This window comes from Petaurus breviceps, unplaced genomic scaffold (assembly GCF_028583685.1).
Source record: "Petaurus breviceps papuanus isolate PSGF00001 unplaced genomic scaffold, PetGlider_PUasm1.0 207, whole genome shotgun sequence".
NCBI classification, from domain to species: Eukaryota; Metazoa; Chordata; class Mammalia; order Diprotodontia; family Petauridae; genus Petaurus; species Petaurus breviceps.
Window position 1 is genome coordinate 21,464,049 of NW_027185850.1, and position 25,481 is coordinate 21,489,529.

The 25,481-nt window shown below is 43.6% G+C and overlaps 1 protein-coding gene across 1 annotated transcript in view; it reads left to right on the forward strand.

Annotated features, from left to right (window-relative positions):
- Positions 1 to 25,481, forward strand: part of LOC138164948 (tetratricopeptide repeat protein 22-like) — a 39,740-nt gene that overhangs the window by 3,013 nt on the left and 11,246 nt on the right. Inside the window, exons 2-3 of the mRNA XM_069092933.1 lie at positions 22,589 to 22,644; positions 24,531 to 24,646. Coding sequence (XP_068949034.1) covers positions 22,589 to 22,644; positions 24,531 to 24,646 — 172 coding nt within the window. The remainder of the gene's footprint in view (positions 1 to 22,588; positions 22,645 to 24,530; positions 24,647 to 25,481) is intronic.

Consider the following 25,481-nt stretch of genomic DNA (forward strand, 5'->3'; position numbering starts at 1 on the left):
TGGTGGGGAGTGGGAAAGAGGGAGATAGTGGAGAAACCTGTTTGTAGTGGGCCGCAGAAGATACCAGGAAAGTGGACGGAGAACAGCTTAGTGGGGTGTGTTGCCCTGGGGCCCTGAGGGAGGCTGACTCAGGCTGGGTGGAATGCCCAGGAACATCTCTCCAAGCTCCCTGTCCTTTATCTGGCCTCCTCAGAAGACCTGGGTCTGAACCCTAGCTCTGACACTCACTGACAAGACCCTCAAAGCTCTCTGGGCCTCAGTTTCCTTCTCTGTAAAATGGGCTATAAAAATCATAAAGGCCACAGGGGTACTTCAGGGAAACCCCTCTTCAAATGGAAAAGTGCCATTGAAATGTGAGTGAGTTATCATTTCAGTTATCTCCATCATTGTTCATAAGGGAACACGGTACCTAAGAAGGGGAGAGGGAGCCCCTTGTCCTTAGTGTGGCTGCCTCTGGCCCAAGGGATATTACTGCTCATGCACATTCATTCATTCCCAACATTAATTAAAAAGTTCAAAGCCTCCCTCTGTGGTCACTAGTGTCCAATACAAATTCCACTCCTTGGCATTTCTCACGGTCTGGTCAGAGAGACAAGACATGAACGGGGTGACTCATTCCTTGCTTAAGACCAAGAAAGGTGCCATGATTTGTCCATGATAACACAGCTAGAGACTGTCAGAGGTGGGATTTGAACTCAGATCTTCCTTCTGCTTTAATGTAGTTCCTTAGCTACACCCCACTTTCCAGATCAGCTCACTGACTTGGAGCTAGAAGGGACCCTATGAGTCACTCAAGCCAACCCCCCTAATTCTACAGACAAGGAATTTGGCCTGGAGAGTCATCCAGGCAAATCGAGTTGTCATATTGGGAGTTTCCCATACTGATTTTAATTTGGACACAAAACAAATGAAAATGGCAAAAATATGAAATTGGCATATTTGAAGATCCTGGTTGGATTGACCGAAATTAATTTTAAAATGATAGTGTTCCATTTGAAATCAGTTGACTGAAACTCACCTCATTTGGCCTGGGTCTCTTGAAATGGACCCACGGAGCTAATGTAGAGGATGTGGTGGTATCAGAAGGACATCCAGAGAGAGGCAAACCATGCTGCAGAAACTCAGAGAAGGAGAGAGAAGGAGGGGGAGGGGGAGGGGGAGGAGGAGGGGGAGGAGGAGGAGTGGTAAAATTTTATAGTCTTTTACAACTTGCAAAGCACTTTACAAATATTATTTCATTTGATTCTTATAAAAACTCTGAGAAGTAGGTGCTATTATTATCCCCATTTTACAGTTAGGAAAACTGAGGCAAAACAAGTTAAGTGACTTTTCTAGAGTCACACAGCTAGTAACTGTTTGAGGCTGGATTTGAACTCAGGCTTTTCAGACTCGAGGTCCAGGGATCTATCCACTGCACCAGCCAGCTGCTCCAAGAAAGGAAGGAGAGAGCCTCTCTGTCTAGGGGGATCAACAGGGAAAGTTTCATGTAGGAGGGGGCACCCAAGATAGACCTTGAAGAAGGAGGAGGAGATGAGGGATGAGAGTCAGGCACTCTTGGCTGTGGGCCTAGAGTGTGCAAAGGCTTGGAAGTGAGAGAATATGAAGTATTTTCAGGAGGAAATGAGTCATCCAGTCTAGAAACTAAGAATGACTGAAGGGAGCAGTGAGAGATAAAGTTGAAAGGCTTTGTTGAGGGCACATGATGGGACCTGAGGCTAAGGAATGTGAACTTCATCCTGGAGACAGTAAGGACTTCTGAGAAAGGGAGGTTATGAATTGGTCATCTTACAGGATGGGTTAGAGGGGAGAGAGAAGGAAGACTAGTTAAAGTGCCAGTACCTCGTCTACTGAAGGGTGAGAAGGGCTTGAACCAGTGTGTGGTCCAGTGAGTCCATGCAGAGTGGTGGATGGGAGATGTATGGCACCTACGGTCTGTCTGACCTGGCAGCTGATTGGATGTGGAGAAAAGAGGCGGGAGACTCTTTGGAGGCAAAAGCAGGTGGTTCCTGGGTGCTTTCTCCAGGTGTTCCTTTCTCTTCCTTTCCCTCTCTCCTCCTCCTCTTCCGTTTCTTTCCTTTTCAGTAAACATGACAAGTGACCTGGCATAGAGGATAGAGATTTGGCCTTGGATCCAGGAAAACCTGGGTCTGAGTCTTGGTTCTGACACTTGTCTGTTGGCTAGGTGACCCTAGGCAAGTCCCTTAACCGCTCAATGCCTCCAGGCCATTCTAAGATTAAAAGTTGAAGAGTTTGAGAGGGAGAATTTCCTCTGATCCAAGAATTCCTTATACCAGTGAAATTATAGACCCAGGCCCTCTGCCCCTCCAAGAACGAAGACTGATACAGCATAATGAGTGGAAGCATTTGTTAGCTGGGGCAACCGGGAATGGCCCCATGAAGGGGAGGGCATTTAAACTGAGCCCTGAAAGAAAGCAAGAAATCCAAGAGACAGGAATATGGAAGAAGACCATTCCAGGCATCAGGGGGACAGCCCACGCAAAGGCAAACAAGTGGGATGTAGATAGAAAATAGGCCATTTTGGCTGAAATGTGTAATAGGTTTGGATAGGTTGCCAATAGGCATTGTGAGAGGGAGTTTCCACACTGGGAGTTATGTACCAGTAAAGCACTTTTAGCAAACTGCCTGGCATAAAGTAGGCACCAAGTAAATGTTTGTTTCCTTCCTTCCTTCTAATACCACCCTCCAGTACAATAATTAACCATGACAGAGAGAAGCAGCCTGTCATAGGGCATTTCCTGGCGGCCAACCTCAGAATCAAGGAGACTTGAATCCAAATTCTTTGGACATATACTGTCAGTGTGACCATGGGCAAGTCCCCTCACTTCTCAGTGGACCTGGGCAACTCTCTAAGATGGACAATTCACATCGTCACTCACCTGAAGTTGTGGGATCACTGATTTGGAGCTAGAAAAGGCTTTATGAGCCACCCCCTAATTCTATGGATGAGGAAATCTAGGCCTGGAAAGTCACCCAAGTAAATCAAGTCCCCACAGTAGGAGTTTCCCACATTGATTTTAATTTGGACACAAAACAAATGAAAATGCCAAAAATAGGAAATGGGCATATTTGAAGATCTTGGTTGGATTGAATGGAATTAGTTTTAAAATTACAACATTCCATTTGAAATCAGTTGACTGAAACTCACCTCATCTTTTTCATTCTTATGCCACTAGACAACCCCTGCCCACGGCGGCATATCCCAGCCTGTGCAGACCCTTCTCCTCCTTTCTGTTTCTTGACCTTGTCTTTCAATAAAGGCTCCATGGAAAATCCCCAGCAGTCCCCGAGATGGCAGCCTACCCCTGACTCTTTTAATACCTAATGGACACCACTGCAGCCCTTGGGGGTGTTATTGGCACAACTGGCCCCCCTCCTCTTCAACTCACACATTTCCTTGAGAAGGGCTTTTGGCCAGTTTTTCATGGGAGTCACCCCTATCACTCCTCGGCCTGCTGACACCCACCATGCCCTTTTTCTTTTTAATTAAAAAAATTCTTTTAAATATTTTTTTTTCTAATTACACATTGAAAGTTAAGCTCTGAGTTATTGTTTTTTTTTTTTTTTTTTTTTTTTTTTTTTACAATTTTGAGTTCCAAATTCTCTCTCACACAACTTCCCATCTTCCCTCCTTTCCTCCTCATGGAAAAGGCAAGCAGTTTGAGAAAGGTTATTATACATGTGCAATCATGTAAAACTTATTTCCATATTAGTCATGTTGTGAAAGAAAACAGACAAAAAGCCCCAAGAAAAATAAAGTTAAAAAAAGAACCCAGTATGCTTTGATCTGCATTCAGATTCCACCAGCTCTTCTTTCTCTAGAGAAGGATAACATTTTTTTCATCATAGGTTCTTCAGAATTGTCTTGGATCTTTGTATTGCTGAGAACAGCTAAATCACTCACAGATGATCATCTTACAATGTTGCTATTACTATGTACAATGTTCTCCTGGTTCTGCTCACTTCACTCAGCATCAGTTCATATAAGTGTTTCCAGGTTTTCCTGAAGTCAGCCTGTTCATCATTTCTTACATCACAATAGTATTCCATTACATTCATATACCACAACTTGTTCAACCATTCCCCAATTGATGGGCATCCCCTTAATTTCCATTTCTTTGCCACCACAGAAAGAACTGCTATCAATATTTTTGTACATGTGGGTCATTTTGCCTTTTTTATGATCTATTTGGTATGCAGACCTAGTAGTAGCATTACTGAGTCAAAGGGTATGCACAGATTTATAGCCCCTCGGGCATGGTTCCAAATTGCTCTCCAGAATGGTTGGATCAGTTCACAACTCCACCAACAGTGCATTAGTGTCATGGTTTTCCTACATCCCCTCCAACATTTATCATTCTCCCTTTCTGCCATATTAGCTAATCTGACAGATATTATGTGGTATCTCAGAGTTGTTTCAATTTGCATTTCTCTAATCAGTAGTGATATAGAGCATTTTTTTTAATGTGACTATAGATAGCTTTGATTTCTTCACCCAAAAATTGCCTATTCATTTCATCTGACCATTTACCAATTGGGGAATGACTTGTATTCTTATAAATTTGACTCAATTTTCCATATATTTGAGAAGATAGGCCTTTATCAGAGAAACTTGCTGTAAAAATTTTATCCCAGTTTCCTGTTTTCCTTCTAATCTTGGCTGCATTGGTTTTGTTTGTGCAACAACTTTTTAATTTAATTATTCAAACTTATCCATTGTATATTCCAAAATGCTCTCTATCTCTTGTCACCAACAGTTTTAGATTCTTTTGAGATGTTATACAACCTTAAGCTGAAAGTTGGAAGGCACTTCAGAATCCATTTAATTCATCCTCCTTCATTTACAGATGAGGAAACCAAGGCCCAGGGAAGTTAGTTGACTTCCCCAAGGTCACACAGATAGTAAGTGGCGGAGCTGGGATTCAAACCCAAGTCCTCTGACCCTAAATCCAGCACACTTTCCACTGTGCCATATTATCTCTTCGTGTTCCACATAGTACATGGAGAAGGTCAGGAGTCCTATGAAAAAAATCACTTCATACCTATATACACAGAAACAAATACATAACATCCCCCCAAACATATTTACTTGTTTTTTATTTGTGAGTAGCCCTTAACTGATTCCCCCCAAACCCTAACCCTAACCCTAACCCTAACCCTAACCCTAACCCTTAACTGATTCCCCCCAAACCCTAACCCTAACCCTAACCCTAACCCTCACCCCCATAGGTTAGCAGAACTTAAGATTTAAAAAACAAAAACCAAGAAGCCCTTCTGGTCCCACCTCTGCTGAGAGAATGACTCAGACCCTGTTCTTGTCAGAGGAGGAGTCCTGAAGGTGAAAATCAGACCCTCCCCATTATTGGGGTCAACAGATTAGAAAGGGGAGGAGGGCAGGAGGGAGAGCGGGAAGGAGCTGTTTGTTGGATTCCCAGCTTTGCCTCTGGCGGCTGCACAAATAAAGGTGTGGCTGGACCAAACACACTCAGCCTGTTGGGGAAGGCAGGAGTCAACCTCTCAGGGTCAATGTTCCAGCGAGACAGATTCTGAGCCATGGTCGTCAAGGAAGTAACTTCTGAGCTGAGAGAGAAAAAGTATAACAGATCTATTGGTCAAGGGGGAAGGGAGGAGGGAGAGGGAGAAAGAGGAAGAGAGGAATGAGTATAAAGGGGATGGTGAGAATAAAGTAGGGAGTCCATGGGGTCTTTGGCTTTTAAGATGTTTGAGCTGGGAGAGAGGACCCTTAGAATTCAGAATGTTGAAAATTGGGGTGGCTAGGTGGCTCAGTGAATAGAGCACTGGCCCTGGAGTCAGGAGGACCTGAGCTCAAATCCAACCTCAGACACTTACCACTAACTAGCCATGTGACATTGGGCAAGTCACTTAACCCCAATTGCCCTGCCCTCCTCCCTCCAAAAAACAAAAAAAGCAGAATGTTGGAGATGTTGAGTCTGCCCCCCACCCCATTACTGACCAGGAATACCCTCCAAGTCCCTCTAGACAAGCCTAAAGTTGAAGGATCCCACTATTCCAGTGGTGAGCCAGCCCACTTTGAAGTAGCCTTGACTGTGAGCTCCAGTTTACTGCCACCAGCCAGACATTCGATTCATCTCAGCACCAGGAACACCGTTCTGCACACCCAAGCTGCTGAAAACCCTCATTTGGGGATCCAAATTGTCAAGTGATTTTCCCTCTCAAAGATTTTTAGTGACTGGGAACTCAGTGTCATTTCTTCCGTGGCTGGACAGCTCCAATCTGTAGGGTGTGCAAGTGGTTTTCCTTCCTCCAACCTGCCAGCCCCATAATTCCCGGTTCTGCCCTTGGGGCCAAAAAAGACGGGGATCCCTCATTCTAAGCTTCCTCCTCTGCATCATGATGGAGCTGGACAAAATGATCGCCAAGGTTTCTTCCAGACCTAAAACATCATTCACATGTTGCTGCTCAGTCATTAACTCCAGGTGACCCTGTGGACTTTGTTCGTGGGGTTTCTTGCAAAGATACTGGAGTGATTTGTCATTTCCTTCTCCAAAGTTCTTCTTCTATTGTTTCTTCCATCATCCCCCTCCCCCATGTAGGCACGTGCGCACACACACTCCGTCACTTTCCATGCTGACCCTGATACTTCAATGGTCAATGAAATTCTGAAGAGTGGAGCCATTGACAACTGGCCACCTCAGAACGCTGGCAGATCACGGGTTCAATGCTTTTCTTGGCTAGCACACTTAACTGAGGCTTAGTAGCATCATCAGTGGGTACCCAAGAGGCCAGTCAGATTTAGTGGTGGTCTCTCCAGAGGGAGAACCTTAGGACTGAAAGGTGGAGGGGATCCTAGGGGTCACCTAGTCCAGCCCCTTCCTCTTATAGGTAAGAAAACTGAGGCCCAGAGACAGGAAGAGACTGCCCAAGGTCACACAGGCAGCAAGGAGCAGAGCTAGGATTGGAATCTATTTCTTCTGACCCGGTTCAGTTCAGCTCAACAAGCCTGTATTAAGCACTAGGCCCCAAGTCTATTATGACAAAAATGAAACAAGCCCGGCCCTCAGGGGGCTTACATTGGGGGGGGGCGGGGAATGTATACAGGCAAATGCCAATATATTCAAAGTAAATGCAAATTAATATTGAGGGAGATGGTGAGGAGCAGGGGGCAATTGGGGGGGCCTTGGGGAGCAAAGGCATTTGTGCTGAGCCTTGAAGGACCCCAGAGAGGCAGAGGTGACCAGGGAGAGCAACGTGGACTTGGGGGAGAAAGAATGTTGCTTTCCTTGCAGATGGTGGGGAGACATTTCCGTCTTGCTAGCTTGTGTCTTGAGCATTCCTCCCTCCATAGTATGTCTTAATCATTGGTTTCTCTAATCTTTACTCATTTTTCTGGCCTTACTTCCTGGATCAGGACTTCCTGTCACAGTCAGGTTCTGTGCACTTCTAGAAAGAATGGTGGGGCCTTCTTTGATACAGATCTGTATGATCTGGGCTCTGGGGAATGAGGTAATGTCTCTGAGTCTCTCAGGGGAACCTCCGGAGGGGACGGCATCTGTCCTCCTGAGCAGGCTTTTCTGGCTGAACCTCTCCCCTAGTGTCCACAGGCTTCTGGCTTCCCCTTTGTGCTGACCTAGGCTGAAAAATGTGCTTACTGGCGTTTTTCTTTGCATTCCTAGATAATTTCTCAGTCTGGCGCTCTTTCTTCTCTCCTTGCTGGAGGAGTTGTTTAGGCTAGTTCCTCTATGTATTCTATTCTATTTCCTTTTTGTCACCTTAGGGAAGAGAGTTGAGGGACAAAGCACATGCAAAGGCATGGGAAATAGAATGTCATGTATGGGGAGCCAAAACTCAGTCACTTCGGCTGGAGCCGGTGGTGGAAGGGAATAATGTGGAATCAGTTTGATCAGGCTGGTGGAGTCCAGTCTGAAAGGTTCCGTTCACCAAACGAGAAGGGGGTTGGATTTTAATGTATTGTATCTCTTGGGATGATGGGGCTCCTTGGGTTTTTGAGGAGGAAAGCAACATGGTTAGACTTCTTCTTTAGGAATGTCAATTAGACATCAGTGTGAAGGACGGACTGTACAGCCAGGAATTAATCACCAAGGGGCTAGCTTCCTAGGCTTAGCTGAGCTGCACCTTGAAAATCACATGACATCCGGTGCTAGAACCTTACTCAAGACCGTTCCAGGGTGGTAGAGCCTGCTGTTCTCTACTGGCAGAGCAGGAAAAGCTTCATAGAACAATGAGGCATCAAATGGCAGGAACAAAGGGTAACCATGGATGGCTAGACAGCTTTCTTAGAATTCTTACCATGCCCAGAGAAGATGACCAAGGCACTCACCATATTGGATGAGCCTGTGGTGAACTTGTGGGTAGGACATGGATGAGAATTACACACGATGTTGGTAGGCTGCAACCTGCATCATTGGGGGTAATGCCCACACCGTAGAGATCACAGATCCACTGGTGTCTCTTGAGTATTTGACTGGAGGATGAAGCAGAGAGGAGAGATACTTGAGATGAGGAGACCTGTTAGGAGGCTATCACAGTAGTCCCAGTGAGAGGACATGACCAGAGAAGCAGAGAATTATGGAGTTACACGTGATAGGGACCAAAGAGTCTAGCCCCCTCGTTTTTCAGATGAGGAATCCGAAGCATAGAGAGGTGAGGGTCACACAACCGCTAAGTGGCTAAGGTGGGATGTGAACCCAAGTCTTTTTGATGCCAGGTCCAGCACTCTGTCCATATTCCTTCTCATGAAGAATGGAGCTGGCCATTCAAAAAGCGATGGGGGTCCAAAGGGGGGCAGGGGCTGTGTGAGTGGAGAGAAGGGGTAGCTCAAGAGATGCTGCAGAGACAGAGATGAGGAGGTTTAGCCATACATTGGTGAGTGAGGTGAGGTGCCATGTTTGACAAGGTCATGAACACAACTGCCTGAAGGAATGGTGTGTGCCTTGAGATTAGGATAACAAGCTACGTTTTGGATCCATTGTGAGCAGAAGGCAATCTCTCCAGGGGAGATGAGGGCTGGGTATGTAGACCTGGGAATCATCAACCAAGATGATCATTGGACAAGGTCACCCAAAGAGGGAACGTAGGAGGGCCCAGGGCAGAGAGCTGGGAGATGGAATGTGAATGATGATCCAGTAGGAGAGACTGAAAGAAGAAAAGAAATTACACAGCAACTGCAACATGCCAGGTGCTCTGCTAAGCACTTTTACAAATATTATCTCATTTGATCCTAATGACTCTACAAGGTAGGGGCTATTATTATCCCCATTTTACAGTTAGGGAAAACTGAGGCAAATAAAGGTTAAGTGACTTGCACAAAGTCATAAGTGAGCAAATGCCTGAGACTGGATTTGAACTCAGGTCTTCCTGATTATGGGCCCAGCATTCTATCCACTCTGCCACCAGCTGACTGAGAACAGATGGTCAGAAAAGGAAGAGAGAATAAAGTCAGGAAAATGCAATGAGCTGCAGTGTCAAAAGCTGGAGGGAAAAGGACCTGAGTTCAAATTCAGTTTCAGACACTCACTAGCTGTGTGACTCTGATTGCTTCAAAAAAAAAAAACTGTAGGGAGGTGGTCAAGAGAGATGATGCCTGAGAAGGGTCCATTGTTCGTGGCCATTGAGAGATCATTAATGCCCTTAGAGAGAGCTGCTGCAGTTGGGTGACTGAGAACAGAGATTCCAAACCCATCACCGTCTCCAACGCCCAACTCAACATGTTACTGCTTGTACTGTTGACTCTCCAAAGCAGACAGAGCCACACCTGCTTTCACTCTTAGGTGCATTCAATTTAGGACTGTATCCTGAGCCAAGGAACTTCTCTTCCTGCCCTAATGACAAGATGCTGGCCCCAGTAGACATCTTTTCCTATCTGCTTTACTGAGCCTAGGGAGGTTGTAGTATATGGTAAAAATGTAGTGTATGATAAAGTGCATTTATCCTGAAACCAGAAGATCTGGGTTCCAATGCTGCCTCTGATACTTACCTAGGTTACACTGGGCAAAGCTCCTGACCTCTCCAGGTCTCAGTTTCTTCATCTCTAAAATAACAACTTTTGACTAGGTGGCCTCAGAGTTCTATTTTAACTGTATTGTTATGATCCCATGCACCCTGAGTTTCACACTTCCCTGGGCCCCAGGGTACTCAGTCATCTGGAGTACTGCGTTCAGTCCTAGATGCCACATTTTAGGAGATAACATTGACAAGCTGGAACCTGCCCAGAGGGTGGCGATGGGGTGGGAAGGTAAAGTGGTGGAATCCTTCTAGACTGGGTGTGTGATCAAGAAAACACTTAGGGGGAAGCCACAGCACTTCAGAGTATATTGGAATGGGGAGACGATCGTGCTCTGGCCCCAGAAGGAAGAACTAGCTCGGACCAAGGGGAGCAGTTACAAAGATGCAGATACTCACACTGATACTGGCACTCCTTGCCACTTAGTGCTGTCCAGCAATCATTCAATGAGTATTTATTCAGTGCCTACTATGTGCAACAATGGAACAGGCTGTGTCCTAAGGTAGTGAGTTCCCTGTCACTGGAGGTCTTCAAGCTGGGCTCTGATGACCTCTTAAATTCAACAGTTGCACTAGTGTCATTGCCCAGTGAGTGTAGACCTCTGTGCCTAGTACTGAGTAGAAAACAAAGATTAGATAAGGGAAATGTACATGGTATAACAATCCTTGCTCTTCTAAAAGGTTGGCATTGACTGCCCCAGGTGGTTGTAGCTTCTATTTCCCTCCCTAGAGTCCAACAGAGCCTGAAGAAGCACTAGTCTGGCATAGCACTGGGGCTTCCTGCTGAGTGGGGTTTGATGGCCTCTGGTGACAGAGTCCTGGACCTGGTGTTAGATGCTGTGGGCTCACACTCTGACTCAGTTTCTTTCTCTATTTCTTGTTCTCCCTCCCTCACACAGTTGCTTCACTTGGTAATTCGATCAACAAACGAGCATTTATTTAGCTCCTACTGTGTGCCAGATACCGAGAGCATGTCTGTGCTAGGAACTGAGAATACAAATACAAAGAACGAAATATCCCCTCCTCGCAAGGAACATGCACTTTAGTGGAGAAAAGATAACCTAGAGATGAGAGGAATAGAGCAGTCATAAAGTTCTATGCAAATCAAACTTACTATTGCCATTGAGAAATAAGATCTGTCGCCTGTCCTCCCTCTGCCCACCCATAAGTAGATATCGAATACCTTGTTTAAGACTCACATGTGACAGATGCTATTATGATCCCCATTTTATAGATGAGGAAACTGAAGCAAGCAGAAGTTAAGTGACTTGCCCAGGGTCACACCAGGGTCTGAGATTGGATTCAAACTCAGGTCTTCCTCACTCAGATTCAGTGCTCTATATTTGCCACCTTCCTAGCTGCCCCTAACTCTAACCTTAATTCAAAGAAAATGTTCCTTTTAAGTAACCTCTAATGAAATTTCTTTTTTTTATAATTCAATTTTTAATTTATTAATTTGTTTGTTTCCTTTTAGTTTACAGGATTCAATTCCACAATTCCTTGAATTTCACATTTTGTCCCCCTCCTTCCCCTCCCCCCCATGGCGGCTTATAATCAAGTATAGGATCTGTAAATACTTTCACATTATACAATGGTCAGGTTATAAGGATGGATTGTACCAGCTGGAATGAAAAATGGTAAAGAGGAAATAAAATCAAATAAGAGAACAAAAGAGATCAGTATTTTGCTTCCACCTGGATATAAATTTAGTTCTTTCTAGTTCTTTCTCTGGATGCACGTTTTTCTCTCCATCATGCGTCTTTTGGGATTGACTTATATCGCTGCATTGTTGAGAAGAGTCCAGTCTATCAAAGTTGGTCATCACACATACGTTGTGTCTGTAATTGTGTACAAATTCCTCCTGGTTCTACTCATATCACTCAGCATCAGTTCTTTTAAGCCTCTCCAGGTAAATATGAAGACCGCCTGCTCCCCGTTTCTTATAGCGCAATAATATTCCATAACATGCATATACCACAACTTGTTCAGCCATTCCCCAATTGATGGACACCCCCTTAATTTCCAATTCTTTGCCACAACAAAAAGAGCTGCTATAAACATTTTTGTACATATGGGTCTTTCTCCCATTTCTATGATCTCTTTGGGACATAACCCTAGGAGTAGTATTGCTGGATCAAAGGGTATGAAAGTATTTATAGCCCTTTGGGCATAGTTCCAGATTGCTCTCCAGAAAGGCTGGATCAGTTCACAACTCCACCAACAATGCATTAGTGTTCCCGTTTGCTCACATCCTCTCCAGCATTTGTCATTTTCCTGTTTTGTCATCTTAGCCAATCTAACTGGTGAGATGTGGTACCTCAGAGTTGTTTTGATTTGCATTTCTCTAATCAATAGTGAATTAGAGCATTTCTTCATGTGCTTATAGATAGCTTTAATTTCTTTCTCTGAAAACTGCCTGTTCATATCCTTTGACCATTTGTCAATTGGGGAATGACTTGTATTCTTATAAATTTGACTCGGTTCTCTGTATATTTTAGAGATGAGTCTTTTGTCAGAGACATAGGTTGTAAAGATTCTTTCCCAATTTCCCACCTCCCTCCTAATCTTGGTTACATTGGCTTTATTTGTACAGAAACTTTTCAATTTCATGTAGTCAAAATTATCCATTTTACATTTTATAATGTTCTCTGATTCCTGTTTCATCATAAAGTCATTCCCTCTCCACAAGTCTGATAGGTAAACTATTCCTTGTTTTAGCAGACTGCTTACAGTATCAACCTTTATACCTAGATCATGAACCCATTTAGACTTGATTTTGGTATATGGTGTTAGATAATGGTCTATGTCCAGTTTCTGCCATACTATATTCCAGTTTTCCCAGCAGTTTTTGTCAAATAGTGAGTTCTTATCCCAAAAACCAGGGTCTGGGGATTTATCAAACAATACATTACTGTAGTCGTTGACTTCTGAATCTCGTGTGCCTAATCTATTCCATTGATCCACTCCTCTATTCCTAAGCCAGTACCAAATAGTTTTGATGACTGCTGCTTTATAGTACAGATTGAAATCTGGTAAAGCTAGTCCACCTTCCCTAGCATTTTTTTTCATTAATTCCCTTGATATTCTGGACCGTTTATTCTTCCAGATGAATTTTGTTACTATTTTTTCTAACTCTATAAAGTAGTTTTTTGGTAAATTAATTGGTATGGCACTAAATATATAATTTAATTTAGGTAAAATTGTCATTTTTATTATATTAGCTTGACCCAGCTATGAGCAATTGATATTTTTCCAATTAGTTAGATCTGACTTTATTTGTGTGAAAAGTGTTTTGTAGTTATGATCATACAGGTCCTGGGTTTGTTTTGGCAGGTAGATTCCCAAATATTTTATAATGTCTACAGTAACTTTAAATGGGATTTCTCTTTCTACTTCTTGCTGTTGAGTTTCATTGGAAATATATAGGAATGCCGAGGATTTATGTGGGTTTATTTTATATCCTGCAACTTTGCCAAATTTATTTATTGTCTCAAGCAGTTTTTTACTTGATTCTCTAGGATTCTCTAAGTATATCATCATATCATCTGCGAAGAGTGATAGCTTGGTCTCTTCTTTGCCTAACTTGATTCCTTTGATTTCTTTTTCTTCTCTAATTGCTACTGCTAACATTTCTAGTACCAGATTGAATAAGAGGGGTGATAGTGGACACCCTTGTTTCACCCCTGATCTTATGGGAAATGCTTCCAGCTTCTCCCCATTGCATATAATACTTGCTGGTGGCTTTAAATAGATGCTACCTATTATTTTAAGGAAGGCTCCATTTATTCCTATACTTTCTAATGTTTTTAATAGGAATGGATGTTGTATTTTGTCAAAAGCCTTTTCTGCATCTATTGAGATGATCGTGTGGTTTCTGCTAGTTTTATTGTTGATATGCTCAATTATACTGATGGTTTTCCTAATATTAAACCATCCTTGCATTCCTGGAATAAATCCTACCTGATCAAAGTGTATTATTCTTGAGATAAGTTGCTGTAGTCTTTTGGCTAGTATTTTATTTAGAATTTTTGCATCTATATTCATGAGGGAGATTGGTCTATAATTTTCTTTCTCTGTTTTATCTCTTCCTGGTTTAGGTATCAGTACCATATTTGTGTCATAAAAAGAATTTGGTAGGACTCCTTCACTAATTTTCCCAAATAATTTGTAGAGTATTGGAATCAATTGTTCTTTAAATGTTTGATAGAATTCACTAGTGAATCCATCTGGCCCTGGAGATTTTTTCCTAGGGAGGTGACTGATGGCTTGTTCAATTTCTTTTTCTGAGATGGGATTATTTAAGTAATTTACTTCCTCTTCAGTTAATCTGGGCAAATTGTATGTTTCTAAATATTCATCCATTTCCCTAAGATTGTCAAATTTATGTGCATACAATTGGGAGAAATAATTCCTAATTATTGTTTTGATTTCCTCTTCATTGGAGGTAGATTCATCCTTTTCATTTTTGATACTCATATTTAGTTTTCTTCTTTCTTTTTTTTATCATATTGACTAAGGGTCTATCAATTTTGTTGGTTTTTTCATAAAACCAGCTCTTGGTTTTATTTATTAGTTCAATAGTTTTCTTAATTTCGATTTTATTAATCTCTCCTTTAGCCTTCAATATTTCTAGTTTAGTATTTAATTGGGGATTTTGAATTTGTTCTTTTTCTAGGTTTTTTAATTGCATGCCCAATTCGTTGAGCTCCCTTTTCTCTAATTTAATCACGTATGCACTCAGGGATATAAAACTTCCCCTAAGAACTGCCTTTAATGCATCCCACAGATTTTGGTATGTTGTCTCATTATTATCATTCTCTTGAATGAAATTACTGATTGTTTCTATAATTTCTTATTTGACCCACTCATTCTTTAGGATCAAATTGTTTAATTTCCAGTTAGTTTTTAGTCTGTCTTTCCCTGGCCCTTTATTGCATATAATTTTTATTGCATCATGATCTGAGAATGATGCGTTTAATATTTCTGCCTAACTGCATAGAATCGTGAGGTTTTTATGCCCTAGAACATGGTCAATTTTTGAGTATGTGCCATGAACCACTGAGAAGAAAGTATATTCCTTTTTATCCCCATTCAGTTTTCTCCAGAGATCTATCATACCTATCCTCTCTAAAATCCTGTTCACCTCCTTAACTTCTTTCTTGTTTATTTTGAGGTTGGATTTATCAAGTTCAGATAGGGGGAGATTAAGGTCTCCCATTAGTATAGTTTTGCTATCTATTTCTTCCTCTAGTTCCTTTACCTTCACCTCTAGGAATTTGGATGCTACAACACTTGGTGCATATATGTTAAGTAGTGATTGCTTCATTCTCGATGGTGCCTTTTAACAGGATATAGTTTCCTTCTTTATCTCTTTTAATTGGGTCAATTTTTGCATTTGCTTTATCTGAGATAAGGATTGCTACCCCTGCTTTTTTTTACTTTAGCTGAGGCATGATATATTTTACTCCAACCTTTTACCTTTACCTTGTGTGTATCCCTCTGTTTCAAATGTGTTTCTTGTAAACAGCATATTGTAGGATTATGATTTCTAATCCATTCTGCTATCCATCTCTGTTTTATAGGAGAGTTCATTCCATTCACATTTACAGTTATGATTGTTATCTGTTTCTTTCCCCTCATCCTATTCCTGCCCCTGTTAATGTTCGTATTTCCCCCCCCCTTCTCCCTTCCCTCCCTTAATAGTTTTCCTTTTGACCACCGCCTCCCTCAGTGTTCCCTTTTCGGCCCCCCTCCCTTTTCCTCCCCTTTTCCCCTTACTACTTCCCTCCCTACAAATCACTTTTTACAAAAAAAATTTGTAACCCTTTCCCCCTCCTACTGCCTGTAGGATATTGTTATACTTAATGAGGTATGCTATTTTTTCTTTGCATCAAGAATGACAGGAACAGATCTCATGTGAAGCTCCTCTCCCTCCCCTCTTTCCCTCTAAAATGATGTGTGTTCTCCTTGTTTACCTTTCTAAGTCACTGTTGCTTCTTGTAATTGGAGGTTGAATTTTCCATTGAGTTCTGGCTTTTTTATCAAGAAGGTCTGGAACTCTGTTATATCATTGAATGACCATCTCTTTGCCTGGAAGAATATGCTCAGTCTCGCTGGGTATGTGATCCTTGGTTGTAATCCGAGCTGTTTTGCCTTCCTGAAAATTGTATTCCACTGCCTCCGATCTTTCAGTGTGGAGGCTGACAAATCCTGTGCAACCCTCACTGTGGACCCTCGATATTTGAATTGTTTCTTTCTGGCCGCTTGAAGTATTTTCTCTTTTATCTGGTAGTTCTGGAGTTTGGCCACAACATTTCGAGGATTTTTCAGTTTGGGATCTCTTACAGCAGGTGTCCGGTGGATTCTGTCAATTTCTATTTTCCCCTCAGGTTCTAGTATCTCAGGGCAGTTTTCCTTAATGAGCTCTTGGAGAATGTTGTCCAGGCTCATTTTTTCATCATAATTTTCTGGTAGGCCTATGATTCTCAGATTATCTCTCCTGGATCTGTTTTCCAGGTCAGTTATTTTTTCTTTGAGGTATTTTACCTCTTTTTCTAATTTTTCATTTTTGTTGTTTTGCTTGGCTAATTCTTGGTTCCTCATAGAGTTATTTGTTTCCATTTGTTTAATTCTGGTTTTTAGCAAATCATTTTCCTTGGTTAATTTTTGAAGCTCCTTTTCCATATCATACACTTTTCTTTTTAGAGTGTTTTCCTCATTATAATGTTTTTCAAATTCTGCTATTTTCGTTTTGAGAGAATTATTCATTTTGTCTTCTATCTCTCTCATTTTGCTTTCAAAGTTCCTTTTGATCTCATCTAGGAGAGCCTTCTGTGCTTGGGATCCATTCCCTGTTGAAGTCTCAGCTGTGGGTGTGGAGTCCACAGTGTCTCCCTCTGAGGTTGGTTCCTCCCTCTGAGGATAGTAGGAATCTAGAGTCTTTGTCTTTGTAGTCTGCTTTCTACCCATTTTGAGGCAGTGTCCTAGCCACGCCCTTCCTCTAGGATCCCAAACCTTTACTGTAGAGGGTTTTGCCCTGGGGCAAGAGTTACTATATTTTCAGGGTCAGAGGGGGGGTTTGGAGCAAGTGGGGTTCACTCTGCCATCCTTGTCTTTGGAGGTCCTGAAAGGGGCTTTAAAAAAAAAAAGATTTCTGGGCTATGAAGTGGTAGCCCCAGGAATGTTTGCTGTCCAGTATAGGGGCCCCTGTATTTGCTTCTTACCTTGCTCTTTCCAGTCCCAGCCCTTTGGTGATAGGCCTGGTAGCGGACCTTGTGGTTGGTGGGAAGACTTGCCCTCCGAGTTGATCAGGCCCCTTCCAGGCCTGCGTCCACCACGCCTTCCCACACAGGCCGCTGCGCCGTCGCCCGCTATTATTCCTTATTAGAACTTGTCCTTCGCATCTATGTATTGATAAATCTGGAAACGGCCACAGCTGCTGCTGATCTGGAGTCCCTCTGGCTGGTGGCTGGTCAGGCCCGCCCTGGCGCTAAAGCCTCTGTGTGGGGCTGGGCTCAGCTCCCAGAGCGCTAGCCGATTCCTGCCGGCCTGCCGGGCTGTTCTCAGCAGGAGGTTAGCTTCTCTTGTGTCATTTTGTGGGTTCTGCAGCTCCAAAGTTTGTTTAGAGTCCCCTTTTTACATGGATTGGGGAGGGTGGAAGCCGGAGGCGCGGGAGGGTCGTGCTCCTACTCCGCCATCTTGGCTCCTGAAATTTCTAATATATATATAAATTATATATATATATATATATATAAATACTTGTGTCCTTCCTTGCTAACTCAGCTGTTCTCATTCTCAAATGAACCCTACTTTCACATAATGGGTTACATTAACCATGAACCCCTGTTAGAATGTAGCAAGTAAAAATCACTCTGAATCTTCACTTCATGTCAAAGCCTTTAGCAACTTGAGCTTGGCATCCTGGAGATTCGTGTTAACTTGACATCAAAGTCTCTGTGCAATGGTTTCATGCTATTCCTTGACCTTACTCAGGAGAGTGACCTCTGGTCTTTTCTTTCTTCCTCTAGCCTTTTTCTTCAATGACCTCCAGCCATGGGAGGCTTTTCTACAGCTCCCACTCTCTAAGAGAGGGGTAAAGCAGTCCCCTCCCATCTCTCCGCTGGCAGGGGTCAATTTGACTCAATGAAACCTACAATAGCTTTTTAGCTATGGAATAGCCTTTTCCTGGTGGCTCTTAGTGACAGTTTCAGCAACAGTTTCTGCTACAACCAGAAAGATTTGTAAAGACACAGTCCTACCCGAACAAAAGGCAAGCTTTCAGTTAGAATTCTAAGGCATTTCATTGCTGGGGTTGAGCTGAGTAAATAGCAGAGCTTTGTTAATGAGGTGAAAGGTGTGAACCTGTATGGTCCCAGACTGTAAAACCCAACCTCAGTCAGCTGCTCAAGGAATCCTAGGGCTCTGAACTGCAAGGGACCATCCCCTCTTTTTACAGAAAGGGAGGAGTGTCACACAGCTAATCAGTGGCAGAGTAGGGCTTCTTGCCTGGGAAATTCATGCTGTTTTGTCCAAAGAATGAACTGAGAACATGAATGGGTTTGGGAGCTGTCACAAGACCTTTCTGCTCATAACTCTTAATGAAAATGTATTCAAGGGATGTTTCAACCACTCCTGCAATTTAAGCATGTTGCCACCAGGTGGCAATCAAGCATGCATCATATAAACCCATCTTTATTTTTCTGGAAAAGACTCCAAAAATGCTGTCCATTCATGGTGATTAGGGCAGTCTTTTGGATTCTGTTCAACCTAACGCACATTTACTAAGTGCTTGCCTTATGCCAGGCCCTATGCTGGGGGGCTGGGGATGCTGAGATGAAAACTGGTATTGTTTGCTGTCCTAGAGAATGATACTAGATAATGATTATGGGAAATCTGTGTTGGTAGAAATGCTGACTGATGTGTAAAGTCATATCATAAAAAGGAGCGAAGGGACTGTGTCTGTTTAGACTGGAGAAGACACAAGGAAGAGGGAAGACATAATGGCCATCTTCAAGTATCTGAAGGAAAGGTTGACTTGGGGCAGAAAGAGAGCAAGGGCCTGTGGGGACCTAGCTGGTACATCCATTGTCATTGGCATAACATAACAGCAGTTAGCATCTGCATCACTCTTACGTCGATCCCATTTGGTCCTCTTCTTCCCTCTCTGAATGTGATCACAAACCCACTCCCCTAGTCGCCTAGGATCTTTCCTGGGCTTCTCTGGAGAGAGAGACTTGGGGGTGAGGTAAGCCTGTGATAAGAATGATATAAAAAAGATTTCAGTGCTGGGCTTTATTTCAGAATTGATAAATGTTTCAAAAGACTGATGGAGTTTTTTATTCAGATTGGTCCAAAAACTTCAGACTAGGATATTGAGACAAATGCTTTCTTAATATTTCTAAAAGAGAGGGAGGGGAGGAAAGGTAGTAGATGGACCTTAGTGGATGACCTAAACAAATTTGCTGAGCATGTTATGTTCAGTAGAGTGCTGGTAAGTGTTTAACAACTGGCTTTTTGGAGGGGAAAATGTGTACCTATGAGGCGGCTAGGTGGTGCAGTGAATAGAGCACCGACCTTGGAGTCAGGAGGACCTGAGTTCAAATATGACCTCAGACACTTAACACAAAACTAGCCGTGTGACCTTGGGCAAGTCATTTAACCCCAATTGCCCTACCTTACCCCCTCCAAAAAGAAAAAGAAAAGAAAATGTGCACCACAACACAATTTTGAATTTAATCTGCATAATTAACATTTTTACCACTCTTGAGTTTAGACAATCAACAGAACAATAAAGCAAGCCCTGATTTTTAGTGTTTACTGATTTCTGAGGTGTAAATGCTCACATTGAAGATGTAACAATCAGCTCACTGATTGAGCTGGTTCCAGCACATCCTTACATATATGTATACCTTTATCCAAGTCACTGATAAAATGATCAATAGCTCAAGGACAAGCATAGATCCCTGGGGCATTCCACTAGAGACCTCTAGCCAAGTTAACATAGAATGACAATTCATCGTTGTCCAGGCATCACCATTCAATCAGTTCTGAACCTATCCAATTACTCTGTCATCTGGTCCACTTCTCTCCATCCTGTCCACAATAACAGTTCTGCTACTGTCAACTACTTGATAAAGTCTAGGTAAACTTCATCTCTGACATTCCTCTGATGTAGCAGAGAAGCAGCAAGGAAAGTAGAAAGAATCCTGGATTTGAATCAGCGTGTCTGGGTTCAAATCCTGGCTCTACTACTTATGGACTCGTAGGACCTTGGATAAATCATTGGAGTTCTCTGGACCCCAGTTGTCTCCTCTATAAATTGAGGGGCCTCAAAGGCCACTTCTCACTCTGACTCTATGGTCCTATGATGCCAGTTGAGTTATCCTGTCAAACACATGTAATGAGGTTAGTCTGAAATAATTGGATCTGGACCAAGCCAGACTGGCTTTTGGGGATGGTCACCTCTTCCTCTTCTAGAATTTCAATAAAAAGTATTAAATGTCCCTAGAAACCAAAGTTAGGATCATGAATCTCTTGTCTGCAGAGTCTCTTTTCTTCCGCCTTTCTGAAAACTGGAACAGCATCTATCTGCCTTTCTTCACCATCCTGACTTCCTTCTCCAGGGGCTCTCAGAGGTCACTGATGGGGGCTTAGACATAACATTTGCTCATTTTTTCAGTGCTCTGGGAGGTAGCTGAGCTTACAATGATGATGTGAACTCATCTAGGCCAGCTCAGTGCCCTCACTGACTCCTTGCCCACTTTGGGCTTCACTGCTACACTGCTCATTTTTGTTCTTTCTTGTCCAGTCCAAAGAGAAATTTTCATAGAGAAAAATAAGGGCTGAGCTCTTCTGTCCTCTCCTACATCATCCTTGGCCCTATACTGCTGCACTCTTGTAGGGGAGATGAGTCTATAAGACAGTCACTTAATAACAATAATAACTAGCATTTATGTAATGTTTGCAAAATGCTTTATAAATATTGTCTCATTTGATCCCCATATCAATCCTGGGAGGGGGGTGCTATTATTATCCCCATTTTTCATATGAGGAACTGAGGCAGATGCAGGTTAAGTGACTTGGCCAGGGTCACACAGCTTGTAAGTGTGTGATGCAGGATTTGATTTCTGGTCTTCCCGATTCCAGGTCCAATGTTTATCTCCTCTGACACCTAATAAGCATTGGGCTAAGCATTAAGATACTATGGAGGAGAGGACCAGAAAAGGCTTCTTGCAAGAAAGTGGTATTATAAGACATGAAGATAGGAGACATGAAGGAAGAGAGGGACACAAATGACCAAGTTGAAAGGTCATCTATAGTGTCAGATTCTTCTGAGAAGCTGAGGACAAGGACTTAGAAAACACATCTGGGTTTGACTCTGGGCAGCTATCGGTGACCTTGGAGAGAGAGAAGTGGGGAGGGATGGTAATAAGCATCTCTATAGTCCCTACTATGCTCCACACTGTGCTAGATGTCTTATACAAATATCTCTTCTGATCCTCACCACAACCGTGGTACATAGATGCTATTACTATACCCATTTTACATTTGGTGAAACTGAGGCAGGCAGAAACTGAGTCAGGGGAAGGAAGTTTTTTTTTATTTAGGCTAGGTAAGGTTTGAATATACTTGAGGTTGAAAAGAAGGCAGTAGAGGGGAGGGTTGGCTAAAGACAGGAGAGAAAGGCTATGGAAAAGAGGGCTGTGGGAGAAGAGGAGCCCAATCTCATGGAATCTCTGAATCAGAATGTCCTGGGCGGTCACCTAGGCCACCCCTGCCCACAACTGAGGCCCACTGCTTCCAACTCGGCCACTTCCCATCTGACCTCAGGCAACTCGTCAAACCCCCCTGGGCCTGTTTCTCCATCTGTAAAATGAGGGTGTTGGCCCAAATGACCTCTGAGGCCCCTTCCAGCTCTAGACCTAAAACCCTATGATCTCTGACAAGTGATGACCCAGCCCCTGCTCAAAGATTGTCAGTGATGAGGAGGCTGCATTTGAAAACAGTTCTAGTTGTTAGGAAGTTGGAGGCAGTAAGGGAGCAGAGCATCAGAGACTGAGAATGGAAAGGTCTTCAGAGACCATATAACTCAGGCCAGATGATTTACAGATGAGGAAACTGAGGCCTGGAGGTCAAGTAACTTACCCAAGGCCATACAGCTAATATGAGACAAAACTAGGATTCGTATCCAGGGCCTTTGATTCCAAATTCCTTCTGCTACACACTAAGTAGGATGGGTAAACTGAGGCCCAGGTATAGGGTAGAGGCTTCATTAATATTTGTTTGATTGATTGATAGAACAAGTGACTTTCCCAGATCATGCTGAATATAAGTGGCAGAGATGGAATTTGAACTCAGATCCTGAGATTTTAAATGTAGCTCTGGATATTGGGGAAGGGGTGGGGAATGTAGGAGATAGGCTTGAAAATGAGTAGGTCCATTGCTTTCTCTGACAATGAGAACAGGGGTACAGGGACGTCCTTCTGGGCAGTGAGGGAAAGTAGTGGAAAGATTTTACAGGATCATAAGCCGGGAGATTGTTCCTCTGACCCGCCCTTATCTGTGCTAGATCCCACTGGAGGAGAAACGGAGCTGGTACTTCACGATGGCAACACTATTCATCAGGTAAGATGGCCATGGGCCAGTGGAGGGAGGAGAGCCTGGAGATGAGGAGGGGGCCTGCACACACACAGGTTTTGGCTACAGCCCAATCACACTTTGAAGAGTTGCAAAGAACAGCAGCCCAAAAAGGGATATCCCAAGGAGTTGGACTATCTCAGGGAGTTGGGCTACCCCAGGGCACAACAAAACATCTTTGTTATCTTTGATTTTAGTCCAGGGCCCAGCACTGGAGAGGGAGCTTTTAATAAATGCTTGTGCATGGATGGATGGATGGATGGATGGATGGATGGATGGATGGATGGATGGATGGATGGATCGATTGGCCAAATGACGGAGGGAGGAGTTTCTGAAGGCACTAAGAAAGCTTAGATTCTCTTCCAGCTTTGGAGGCCCAGAACAGAAATTCAGGAAAACAAAACAAGATGCACAAACAATAATAACAAAGTGTGACCATTTGATTTTTTTAATGTATTTAACAACTATCTTTTTTTTTTTGCATGAAGGTACTAATTAGGAGGCATAGAGGACAGAGCACTGGATTTGGAGTCACATTTAGAGTCTGTTTCTATGTGGCCTTGGGCAAGTCCCTTCCCCTCTTGTGGGCCTCAGTTTCCTCATCTGTAAAATGAGCAGGTTGGATTAGAAGACCTTTGTGGTCCATTCCAGCTTTACAGTCATTATCCTCTATGATCTTATAAAATGAAGAAATATATGTAAAAAGCCCTTAGTACAGTGCCTAGCACACAGTAGGAATTTTTTTTGCTGTTGTTCAGTCATTTCAGTCCTGTCTGATCCATGCCCCATTTGGGGTTTTCTTGGCAAAGATTCTGAGTTTGCCATTTCCTTCTCCAGATCATTTTACAGATGAGGAAATGGAGGCAAACAGGGTGAAGTGACTTGCCCAGAGTGGCACAGCCATTAAGAATCTGAGGTTTGATTTGAATTCAGGTCTGTCTGACTCTAGGGCAGTGCTCCATCCACTATAGCGCCACCTAGTGACCCGGCAGGCACCTGGTAAATGTTTATGCCTTTCTAGCTTTAAGTCTGTCTTTCAATATATGAAAAGGTTGGACCAGATCAAGATTTCTTAACCTGGGGCCCATGTATGTAACTGTATTTCCCTGTAATTGGCTTCCTTTGTAATCCTCTGTATGTTGTGTCCTGATTCCCTGGAGGAGATCAGGGATTCCCCCAGACTGCCCAAGGTGGGTTTCAGAAGCCCTCCTCCAGAAGTCTTATGAAATGACAGCAAACTTTCCTCTGAATTCTTGGGGGAAAGCAGAGGGCCCTGAGGAGAGGGACGGCCCCACTTTTGCCCATGAGTCCCTAGTGCCCAGTCGAGGGCCTGACTCAATCAATAGATACTGCTTAACTGAAAGTAAGCCAGGCAAGACCAGACCTGGCCCGTGGCCCTTAATTGTCTCAGGGGTATTAGCTGCTGTGGCACCAGCTGGGCCACTCTTGGGCAGTCACTTTAAACTCCCTAAGCCTCAGTTTCCCCAGTTGTAAAATGGAGATAGAGCTACTTGCTCCCTTGTCCTTACAGGGCTGTGTTGAGCCTCAAAGCGCTCATGAAATGGTGGCTCTGACTCTTACTTTAATTTGAGGACCCTCTTGTGTGACCACAAGGCCTCTCCCTCGGATTGGCCTGGATCCAGAAGCCTAGTCGGGAGCTGGAGTGGCCGTCCAATTCAAACCCCGATTTTACAGATGGACCAACTGTGTTGGGTAGAGAAATGGGTTACTCTCCTCTTAGAAACTGAACCCCAACCCCCCAAGATATAAACTTGGAGGGTCCTGGAGAAGGAGACTTGTTTGGCAGAGACGGTGTCCTGCTCGACTCCAAGAGAGAGAGGAACTGACCCATCCTATTCTCGTGTCCTCCACAGGCTGGATGGCATCTTACTGAACCAAGGCACTGAGGAGCAGAAGAGGCTGGCTCCTTTTAACCGAACCCTCAGGCTGCTCAGGGAAGTGGTCAAGTCCTCCAGCACCTACCATCGAGGTAATTAGAGCCTGTCAACCCCTGCCTGGCTCACAGCCCCTCCCTCTCATCGCCCTCACCCCCTGTCCCTGCCCCCTCCCTCATCTGTGCCTCTGCCCCTGTCCATGCCCTAGCCCTTGTCCTCCCACAGTCCTTACCTGTGTCTCTGTGTCTCTCTCTGGGATGCCAGCCCTGGCTCTGGAGTGAGCTATTCAAATGCTGCCTCTGGCTCCTCATCCCTTTGTGACCTTGGACAAGAATTCGTCCCTCAGCCTCAGTTTCCTCATCTGTAGAAAGAATGGCTTGGGTTAGCTGGCCTCTGAGGTCCCTTCCTGTGCTAGAGAGATCTGGGTCCTTTCTCTCATTCCCTCTTTATTTCTATTGCTTTCTCCATCTCTATTCCCAAGACTCAGTCTCTTGCTTTGTCTTCTTCCCTCCTTTAGCCTGTTTTCATCACTGCATCTCTGCCTCCTTCTTTTCTCTCTGTCTCTGTCTGTCTGTCTCTCTGTCTCTGCCTTTCTCTCTCTCCCTGTCTCTGTCTTTCCCTGTCCCCACCCCAAGCTTCTACTTTTGGAAAACAGTAAACATTAGGAAGTTTTCTTTTTCTTCCCCCCTACACCAACATTAAGCAGCTAGGGGATACTGTGGATAGATCTAAAGTTGAAGTAAGGTAAACCTGAGTTCAAAATATGCCTCAAACACTTACTAGCCAGCTGTGTGACCCTGGGTCAGTCACTTAACCTCCCTCAGCCTCAGTTTCTTCCTCTGTAAAATGGAGACAATAGCATCTATCTCCCAGGGTTGTTGTGAGATATTAATTGTAAAGTGCTTAGTAGGTACTTTTGTAAGCAAACAT